This window comes from Vigna umbellata, chromosome 9 (assembly GCF_029865625.1).
Source record: "Vigna umbellata cultivar VRB3 chromosome 9, Vumbellata_1.0, whole genome shotgun sequence".
In the NCBI taxonomy this organism is placed as follows: domain Eukaryota; kingdom Viridiplantae; phylum Streptophyta; class Magnoliopsida; order Fabales; family Fabaceae; genus Vigna; species Vigna umbellata.
The window spans coordinates 28,518,625-28,529,941 of record NC_142173.1 but is presented as its reverse complement, the minus strand read 5'-3'; the positions used below and the strand labels follow the sequence as shown (position 1 = coordinate 28,529,941).

The window sequence follows — 11,317 nt, the reverse complement described above, 5'->3', positions numbered from 1 at the left end:
AACAACGGTGGACAGAGACACCACTTTAATGACGGAGAGAGTTTCAAAGGAAGGAACTTCAATGACGGAGATAGATTTTTGAAGGATCTTTCGGTGAAGGGGGAGAGAAGTTTCAAAAAGGGGGAGAGAGAGTTTCGAAAAGGGGGAAAGAGAGTTTCGAAAAGGAGGAAAGAGACTTTCGCAGGGTCAGGTTTCATAAATTGAAAAGCGCCAAAAAGTTTCTGAAAATTATTCCAAAAATGTCCTCCAAAACAAAATGAATCTTTAAACAAAATTTAATAAAAACAACCAATGACACTGAGACACCTGTTGTTGTCAAATTGTTGTCAAAAATCTGTTGTCAAAATAACGTTTTCCTTCTATAACAAACGAATAAGTTACTGATAAATTTAAATATATTTCAAATATTGATTAAAAAATGACACTAGATAAAATACAAATAATTATTAGGTAGAGCACTAAACAAAATTTTTATCTCCCGGAAGTTTATAAGGCTATAAATATATTAAAAATTGAAGTATATGATAAATTTCTAACAGAAGAGATCTATTTTATTAAATTTGCTTATATTTGAACTCACTTATTTAAATAAAAATCATAAAAAAGGTATATTATTTTTTTCATGAAAGAGAGACTTGCTTTAGAGTGAATCTTTTTTTTTCTTTCATACACGTATATTTGTTTGTTGTTTTTCTTACTTACAATGATATTTTAATGATGTTAGGAGATTAGGATGATCATATGAATTTAGTACTAGGGGAGAGTGATGCTCAAATTTTGAAATAAATTATTTGAAAATCAATATTATATTTTTTACTCAGTATTATATTACTCTTAATAATATAAGACTTTATATATATATATATATATATATATATATATATATATATATATATATAATTATATATAAATATATTATATATATATATATATATATATATATATATATATATATATATATATTTGAGTTATTTCTTCTTTCATTCATTTTTTAGTGAATGTCTCTTTTAATAAATATATATGATTAAAATGAAATATTACATTTATCATTCAATATCTGTTTTTAGAAACCACATTATATTATAAACTTTTAAAGGCCGTATCAACTACTTTACTTTTTCAGTAACAACTTTAGTTAAAAGATAGATTTACATAACCTTTATGTTCTTGATATATATCATTTACCTTTTTAGTTCCATTAATATTTTTTCGACGGTAACTTATAAAATAAATATTTTATTTTTGGTTTTTTACCTAATGAACATTAGTGTATCTATTAATTTCTTTTAATGATTTGCGATGATACGTAGAACAGTCAAGAAAAATAAAAAATATAAAATGATATATATATATATATATATATATATATATATATATATATATATATAAGAACAAAACAAATTAAAGCTAATAACATTATTATTGATATTCAACTAACCTTTGATATTTATAGATAATTCATACACATTGACCTAATAAACTATTTATTAGGAACAACTTCTACAAATAATCCCACGTATCTCTAATAATAGATTACATGATTATGGAAAATAATAGATTATATGATTATGGAAAATAGTAACACTAAGTCGTATATTGCTAACATTTGATCAAGAGAAAAAATTTAGACTTCTTCTTATTGTAACTATTAAAAATATTAAGAATACATGATCACTTTTCAATGAATATATTATTGTACATCTAACTAGTTAAATAAATAAAAATACAACTATAAATAGTAATTAAATTACAAAAAAAAAATAATTTCATTTCGTATACCACTAAAGTAAAATACAAAAAAGTTATATACAATGATTACAATAACGAAGGTCCCTTGAGTCCAAAAACAAAGGAGATTTCCACCGAAACCTACAAAAATAAAAAAATGATATCATGTAAAAAAGAATCTTAACAAAATATTATTATTAGTAGATAAATTTACAAGAGTCTCATAATTAATACAATACCATTACTCCACTGAAAGAAGACCCATATGGAATGAGGGTTTTTGCCAGCATTATGCTATTAAGAACAATTAACATTAAACATAAACTCCTACAAACTTTTTTGAGAATTGAGACTCTTAAGTCTTTTAGCCCTGCAACCAAGGTAGAAAAGAAACATGTGATTCAATGGCTGTGGCTTAGTCTACAAATATAAACATCCGAATAAGACATTCAAAATTTAAGAAAAGAACTCACTTTGAAGATATATAATTAATATCTTTAACCTTAACATCTCAATGTGTGCTTCGTCAACCTCAGTTCTTATCTTTATATGATATCTTTATATGAGCATCATGCTCCTCCCCTGGAACGGAGGACACTTTGGCATTCTCATTCTGCAACTTTTGTGCAAGACACTTTATCTGTACATATCATACACACAGAATTATTATGAACTGTAACAGCAAGGATAATCCATATACAAAGAGCATCATAAGACCTTGTTTTCTATTACCTTTTCCTTAGCTGCAGCAATCTTAAGTTTTGTTTCTTTCACTACTTTTGCATGCCTTGAATTTTCGTTTTGAATATAACTCCTTAGTTTTCTGGACATATTAAGCAAGTTTCCCACCACTTTAATTGATATTAAGACAACAAAAGTAAGAAAAAAGAACAAAGAAAGATAAAGTGGTGAAAGAATAAAACAAAAGAAGAATACAAAAAAAGAAATATTTTTTAACAGTACTTACTGAGTATTCAAAACTTCGTCACAAAGAAGAGTCATCAGTTTAAACTTTTTAGACAAATCCAATTTATAGTATCCACTGATGCCTTCTTGAAACCAATCCAAAGGGAAATCATTTAGAAGGTGATATGATTGCATAATCAAATCCTCTAAATGTTTCAACCATGAATTAGTTTCATTCTTGGTTGAGAAGGATGGAGACCTACACCAAAATAATCCATATGGAAACTTTAATTCAAGCATCTCAAAAAAATTTAATCACTGAGAAAACTTCAAACAAGAGTTGTAAGGGATAACTCACTCTTTTTTCGAATTGCTTACAATCAATCCCAACAATCTAATGTGAAACTGAATCAGTGAGGAGTTATGTTCTTCCATAATTTCTTCATTGATCAATTCTTTAAAAATGGCTTCAGCTTCTCCTTCCTTGAGATCAAGAGCCTGATTAAAATTACACACAGGAATAACAGTGAAGAAACACTTGATTAATATATTATGAATAGTTGCAACACCATAACTATAAAGCAAGAATTAAGCTTGAACGATAATACCACTTTTTCTACGGTATATAATTTAACGTAACAGAAGGGAATATCATTCATGGTCAAAACGTTCAATTAAATGACCAACTGCAAAATCATCTAAAATTTGACTTTCAAGTTGCATGATATTGATAGAAATAATTAGTTCCAATTTGGTAACATCCCTCTATAGCATTAAAGGAATTTGCCGATTGTGGTTATTCAATCAGTGAACTATTAAATGCAATTAATTAGAAAAAACTACAGGAAAATTGGTTAACATGAAACCATACCTTTCCAAACACCCTGCAAAACTCTAAAATTTGCAATGCGTTCCCAAATATTTTTTTTAACTCCATGCCAGGTGGCAAAAGAATTTCCTCTGCAATTGTTTCTCTCTCTAAGTTCATTCCAAAATTCTCACCACTATCATCTTTGGTGCAAACTTGAGTGACATTTGCATCTGAAAAATGTTCATTTCCAAGTTCCCGTGAGAGAAATACTTCAGGCTCCTGCAAGAAATAACAAAAAAGAACACGAACCATCTCATGAAAAGTTTATCATAAATTGAAATATAAACACATTAACTCATATCATCAGTAACTTATCATGAATTTGCACAGTTAAACAAGAGATCCTTCTCAACCAAATCTGTCAACCACAAGAGATTTAGCAAAGGGGACAGGTAGAAAAATAGCATACCATTTTCAGATTACCCTCATTTAATGGATTTGATGTTTCTAAATTCTTCTTCATTGCAAGCATTTCTGCAACTGACTTAAAGCCAGATTCCTTGGCACTACGATATAGGGGACCAGTAGGCTGTTCACCTCGTCGTTTTCTACAAACATAACTCCGTTATCAGAATGAACTCATGGATACACTACCAACTCAAAAAGCAAATAGATAAAATCAAAAAGAAACCCACTGGCAAAGACTACAGTTGCAAATGCCTCGACACTTCGGACATGTCCAATTAGCCAACTGCGCAACCTCTTCAGCATTCTCCCCATAATACCTAATTCACCACAGGAAAATCGTCATTGGAGAAAACATATTGTTATACTCTCCGATTTTTTCATTTTGTACCAAGGATATCTCAGGTGACAATCAGAGCCTAATTCCTTCTAAATGTATAGCATGTTTGTACCCCACATTTGGAACATTTCACATTTATAAAAACAATATTAGTCATAGTTCTTAGAAAATTTTAAGTTCTTCCTTGCATTGGACGTGTCCAAAAATTCCATTGCTTTGCAACTATAGCTGAAACACACAAAACACACCAAAATGTTTTGTCTTTTATCTGTACAAGGTCACAGGTATCGAGCATAATAAACAATCTTACTCATGCTACGCAGAACCACTATAGACAACAACTGTGTTATTCATGGTCCTACCCTGTTCTCACAAGATATAGTATCTCATGAGGGATACCGGTGACCTGGTACAAGAAAAGATATTTTTGTGATTTCTTTGTATACTCTTGCAAAACAATGGATCTGTGGATGATGGTGTTGCAAATTAAAAAACGCTTTCCCATAAAAATGGCCAAAAACAAGGCCTTGAGCTCCTCTATGCCCTTGTACTGTTCCCATAGCTTCATATATATCTTTGCTATGCTGCATATGATAGGAAGGAATATAGCAGTAACCTAGTTCAGATTTCTTCCTCAACGGCAGTGCTGAGCATATCACACTTCTATGAAAAATACAAACATCTAAAATAAATAAAAAAACCCGAGATTTATAATGCTGAACTGACCTAGTCAAGAGGCACTTGTGGCAGTACTTAATCGGACAATTCTTCCATTTCTTTATATTCTTGCAGGTTGCAGCAAAATTCTCCTTTTTTTGCCGGCACTTCACAGTGGAAAACCAACAAAACAAATGTGTTATCATCCAAATGTACCACAAAATCAAGAAACAAACTGAACAAAGTCTAGTAAACAAAAGAAAGTAATGAACACATTCTATCTACTTCAATGTCCCAGAAGTACACTAGCTACTTCAAAAGTAATGCCAACAGTATTAGCTGATAAAGCTAAAGAAAGAAAATCTGGTAAACAAAATTAAAGAAATTTCCAAATCCAAACCACATTTACACAACACATTAGGTGTTCCATTGGCTTCTCCTAAATGTGTGAATTCATTTATAATAATGGTAGGATGACACACATTTACATTCATTTGACACACATTACATGCATAAAATGGTCATAAAAGAGTGGATTTTTGTACATTTAAGAAAGAAAAGAGTAAAAAGTAAAGGAGAGTGTCAAATGAATGGAAAAAATTTGTGTGTCAAAGCATCTCATTCTTTTAAAGTACTGCTTCCTTTGAATCAGACTTTCAAAAAAATATTTAGCTGGTTTTGAAACCTAAAAAGTTTTATTTAAGGACAACTAACCACGGTAGCAGACAAAATGGAACTTTACAACACACATCCCCTCAGAGGGATGTCTATGTTAAACTGGGCAATCCTACTAGAGTAAGTAATATTCCATCTTAAAACAGATTCGTATTAACCAAAGAAGTTGCTCCACATAGATATAAGTTGCACTGAAAGACTTGATGTATGCAATGTGGGACTTCTAAACACTTCTCTTATAACTTGTGCTGTTAGCTTTTACATCAGTCTTTTGATTTAACATTGTCAACAAGTGAAGTTTGCAACTAGACTTTATTGGAGAAACTCAATTATTTTTAGCAGCTTTCTTCCATTATAAATATTTAAGAGCGAATTTTATTCAAACACCACCAAAGTGCTTATAGGTGTTTATGATGCAAGCATTTGCAACGAGTTATTTCTATTATTGAAAATAAATTAAAAATAAAGTGTTGCACTTTGGATGTAAGTTTAAGTGTAAGTTGTCTTCATAACTCATATATGAGTACATAAACTGAAAATAGGTTATTAACCTACTTATAAATTGTTTCAAAGGAGGAACCTACTCTAACTTTGATAAAAATGGCCACCATATAGAGATTTCCACCGAAACCTAGAAAACAAAAAATGATATCATGTTAAAAAGAATGTTAGCAACATATAGTTATTAGTAGATAAATTTACAAGAGTCTCATCATTAATACAATACCATTACTCCACTGAAAGAAGACCCATATGGAATGAGGGTTTTTGCCAGCATTATGCTATTAAGAACAATTAACATTAAACATAAACTCCTACAAACTTTTTTGAGAATTGAGACTCTTAAGTCTTTTAGCCCTGCAACCAAGGTAGAAAAGAAACATGTGATTCAATAGCTGTGGCTTAGTCTACAAATAAAAACATCCCAATAGGACATTAAAAATTCACCATCATGTTCATTGACAAAATATAAGCAATTCAATTTCAAATATGATGTAAAGTATCTGAAATCACAACAACAATTCACTCAAGTTTAAGAAAACAACTCACCTTGAAGATATATATTTATCAATCTCGTCCTTCTCTGGAAGACCGTAAACAAACCAGCTTTCTTCAGGTAAAGTAGCAGTTTCATCTTGTATCTTCATATCTGCATTGATGCTTTCTTTTAGAAAACTTGCTAATTCCCTAGTCAAAATGGTATCATCAATCAGACAAATTGAGCTCATAAATTTTGAGAATTACCTTGCAGCAGAAGAACCGATTCGTCATTGAAACTTTGTAACTTCCAAAATGTCATCCCATTGTTGTCCACAAACTCTGGATTGATTCTCGTAGCATCACATCCACTTTTGTCTTTAACATAAGAAAAACAATTGTCAACCCTTACAATAGCATAAACATTAAAACTAGTAACATATAAAACAACTATATGTATCCAAACTTTCCATTTTGGCCTAGTTAAGAGCGTTAATTTATTTAAGAAACAAAATTACCTACACATACTCTATTTTCTGTTTTTACCACATTAAGAACATTTATTTCTTTATTAAACCAAGACCTACCTAGATGTTTAACCTTAACATCTATTAAGAAACAATTAATCATGACATACATTTTTCACCTGTGTTCTTTATCATCTCAATGTGTGCTTCGTCAACCTCAGTTCTTATCTTTATATGAGCATCATGCTCCTCCCCTGGAATGGAGGACACTTTGGCATTCTCATTCTGCAACTTTTGTGCAAGACACTTTATCTGTACATATCATACACACAGAATTATTATGAACTGTAACAGCAAGGATAATCCATATACAAAGAGCATCATAAGACCTTGTTTTATATTACCTCTTCTTTAGCTGAAGCAATCTTAAGTTTTGTTTCTTTCACTACTTTTGCATGCCTTGAATTTTCGTCCTGAATATAACTCCTTAGTCTTCTGGACATATTAAGCAAGTTTCCCACCACTTTAATTGATATTAAGACAACAAAAGTATGAAAAAGAAAAGAAAAGAAAGATGAAGTGGTGAAAGTAATTAAACAAAAGAAGAATACAATAAAAAGGAATATTTTTTAACAGTACTTACTGAGTGTTCAAAGCTTTGTCACAAAGAAGAGTCATCAGTTTAAACTTTTTACACAAATCCAATTTATAGTATCCACTTATGCCTTCTTGAAACCAATCCACAGGGAAATCATTTAGATGATATGATTGTATAATTAAATCCTCTAAATGTTTCAACCATGAATTAGTTTCATTCTTGGTTGATAAGGATGGAGACCTACACCAAAATAATCCATATGGAAACTTTAATTCAAGCATCTCAAAAAAATTTAATCACTGAGAAAACTTCAAACAAGAGTTCTAAGGGATAACTCACTCTTTTTTCGAATTGCTTACAATCAATGCCAACAATCTAATGTGAAATTGAATGAGTGAGGAGTTATGTTCATCCATACTTTCTTCACTGATCAATTCTTTAAAAATGACTTCAGCTTCTCCTTCCTTGAGATCAAGGGCCTGATTAAAATTACACACATAAATAACACTTGCTAAATATATTATGAATGACTGTCACACCATAATTATAAAGCAAGAATTAAGCTTCAACAATAATACCATATTTTTTTTAGGATATATAATTCAATGTAACATAAAGGGAACATCGTTCATGGTGAAAAAACACAATAAAATGACCAGCTGCAAAATAGTCTTAAATTTGACTTTTAATTTGCATGATATTGATAGAAATAAGTAGTCCCAAATTTTGTAACATCCTTTGTAGCATTAAAGGAATTTGTCAAATGTGTTTGTTCAATCACTCAACTATTAAATGCAATAAAAAAAAAACGATGAAATATTCTTGAAATCATAACTTTACTAATACTATGCAAAAGTTTAAAAGTTGCAAGGCATTTTCCCACATCATCATTACCTAATCACAAGTTAGAAAAATAACATACCTTTTCCATACTATCTTTGTCTGATGGATTTAATGTTTCTGAAGTCTTCTTAACTGTAAGAATTTCTGCAACTGACTTAAAATCATATCCCTTGGCACTTTGATACAGAGTACCTGATACAAGATAAGATATTTTTGTAATTTCTTTGTATAATCTTACAAAACAATGGATCTTTGGATGGTGTTGCAAACTAAAAAAAACTTTGGCATAAACATGACAAAAAAAAGTTCTTGAGCTCTTCTATGCCCTTCCACTGTTCCCACATCTTCGTATATATCTAGTTGAGATTTCTTTCTTTAACAGTGGTGCTAAGCATATCACACTTTTATAAAAAAAATACAAACATCTAAAATAAGAAAAGAAAAGAAAAAATCCACAGGACCATTCAATCAGAACTTCAATGCACAAAGTAACATGTTACAAACACATCAACAATGCACCACCTAATTTCATTTGTGCCAAGACAGATTGGAAGAAATCATATTTACAACTGTTTAAATCTATTCACAAGGTTACATCATGAATAACAACTATTAGTTTAGACCAATAGATCTTTCATTTTAGTTATTATTATTATTATTAAACTACTACTCTTGTGTGCATCTTCAAAATGTAGGAAAAAATACTACAGTTTCTTACAAATTTTATGAACTATTCTGACTTAAGAAAGCCAACCATGATCTTATGAACTTGACCGAGTTAATTTAAACCCTAACTTCTTCCAAAATCATTGTAGGGTATGGTCTGATCCAGTTCATATGTGAGAAAAGAGAACAAAAATATGATTTACAAAGAGAGAAAAGAAATACCATTGGAAGCAAGCTGAATCCATTGCCACCACCATTCAGCACAAATATGAACCTCAGATGAAAAAGCAGTGACCGAGTTCAGTGCTGAGTTGGGAGCGAGTTGATGGTGAAGAGGAAAGAATCGGTGACCTGAGGAGACAGTAGCTTCATTGGACATTCAGAAATGTTTTTCTGGTAATAGCTTTTTCCTTGTTATCACACAGAAATATATTATTATTGGTAAAAGGTTTCCATCTTAAGAAATATATTATTATTGGTAAGAGGTTTCCATCTTTATACAGCCATTGCAGAGAAATGTTATAACCGATGTGCCGTCCAATATACCAATAGAGTGCTTCCATAATTATACAGCCTTGCACCGATGTGCTCTCCAATGAAGTGTTTCCTTGATGACATATCACGTGATGTCCATTTTATTTTTTTATGCACCTATGTCCACTCCAGTAAAGTACCCGCTTACTGAGATATTATCCATTTTATTTATCATGTTTTATATATTTTATATTGTTATTATATTTTATCTCATATTATTTTATTTTTATTTTCATTTTCTTTAAATCAATATTTTACTCTTCTAAATATCAATAAAGTATTAATATAATATTTAACGGTTCGTAGAGAATATATATTTATGTATAATTATTCTTTATTTTATTTTTTTAGGTAATCAATTAATTTAAGGGTTAAATATGTTTTTAGTCCCTAAACTATTGGCCGTTTCTGGTTTTCGTCCCTCTTCCAAACTAAGGTACAATTTGGTCCTCATTCTTTAGAAAAACGTTCGTTTTAGTCCTCAAAATTTTGTTTTTAGTCCTCGTTTTAGTCCTCAAAACGTTCGTTTTTTCAACTAAAACGAACGTTTTTTAAAGATTGAGGACCAAATTGTACCTTAGTTTGGAAGAGGGACGAAAACCAGAAACGGTCAATAGTTTAGGGACTAAAAACATATTTAACCCTTAATTTAATTATACAACCATGCACGCACGGATGTCTCGTTTAATAGAGTGGCTCCTTAAGGAGATATTGTTCCATTTTATTTATTATGTTTTATATAATTTATATTGTTATTAAATTTTTTAAATCATTATTTTGAACATTTATTTCTAATGTTTTAAACTTTTCATTTTGAAAATCATAATAGATAGATTCTAATATAATTAAAAAGTATAATATATATTGTAAGAGGTTAATTTTAAATCTTTTTAATTATTAAAATTTGTTTCATTATACACACTCTAGTAAAGAAAACATGAGACTTATAGTGTAATTTCTCTTATTTATAATAGGTATACAGTAATGAAAATAAATACAAATGAATGAATAGATAGTAAAAATTGTAATTTCCAAAAATATTTTGAAATCATAATTTTAAACATGGGATGGTTTTCTGTTACTTTTTTATCCATTTTTATATACTTTTTATTTACTTTAAAAAAAGTTAATTTCAATCTAATAATTGAAAATAAATAACATTTAATCTCTTATAATTTATTGTATAAGAAGAAGTTTGGAAGATCTAAGGTGAAACTTAAATATAAGAGAATTAGTATGAAAAATGGTAAACGATGCAGTAAACATGATGTGAAGTTCTCGACAAATTTGGAGAATAATCTTTTCATATTGAGAAGTAGTTGATAAAAGAGTATATTGGCGTGAGTATTTGTATGGAATTGTTATATCTATAACTTGGAATGCATTTGAAATTGTATTATAGTTAATCTTGTTGTATATATTTGTGATGCACTCTTTTTTATATGTGCCTGTTGTCCTAAGGAGGTTTTAATAAGACATCTAATTAATAACACAATATTTTATCATGTGATTATGTTATAATTATTCTACTCACATATGTTCATTCTAGTTAAACATACTAAGGAAGCTTCATCATTCGGGATAATCCCTCCCATAACTTCATTAAATTAAAAGTTTGGATAAGGAAGGTTCATCGACTAATATTATCC

At 29.8% G+C, this 11,317-nt stretch overlaps 1 protein-coding gene across 3 annotated transcripts; it reads right to left on the bottom strand.

Moving 5' to 3' along the window:
* Positions 1-1,677: 1,677 nt before the first annotated feature.
* LOC148193148 (uncharacterized) lies at positions 1,678-10,031 on the bottom strand. Of its 3 annotated transcripts, XR_015782151.1 has the most exons (13): positions 6,828-6,874; positions 6,310-6,732; positions 6,167-6,213; positions 4,977-5,074; positions 4,141-4,230; positions 3,915-4,053; positions 3,506-3,724; positions 2,993-3,132; positions 2,696-2,893; positions 2,461-2,551; positions 2,202-2,368; positions 1,968-2,098; positions 1,678-1,869 (listed from the first exon to the last, which is right to left on the bottom strand). XR_015782151.1 is itself a non-coding variant. In XM_088098693.1 (9 exons), exons 1-9 carry the CDS (start codon positions 9,511-9,513, stop codon positions 6,398-6,400), a joined length of 1,092 nt encoding a protein of 363 aa, XP_087954819.1. In that variant the 5' UTR covers positions 9,514-10,031; the 3' UTR covers positions 6,231-6,397. The 3 variants fall into 3 exon arrangements, 1 of the variants encoding a protein (XP_087954819.1); XR_015782150.1 differs by having other exon boundaries at positions 1,678-2,098; XM_088098693.1 differs by lacking the exons at positions 1,678-1,869; positions 1,968-2,098; positions 2,202-2,368; ... (6 more) ...; positions 4,977-5,074; positions 6,167-6,213 and adding exons at positions 7,198-7,339; positions 7,432-7,522; positions 7,671-7,865; ... (1 more) ...; positions 8,548-8,660; positions 9,357-10,031 and having other exon boundaries at positions 6,231-6,440; positions 6,633-6,732; positions 6,828-6,938.
* Positions 10,032-11,317: the final 1,286 nt, after the last annotated feature.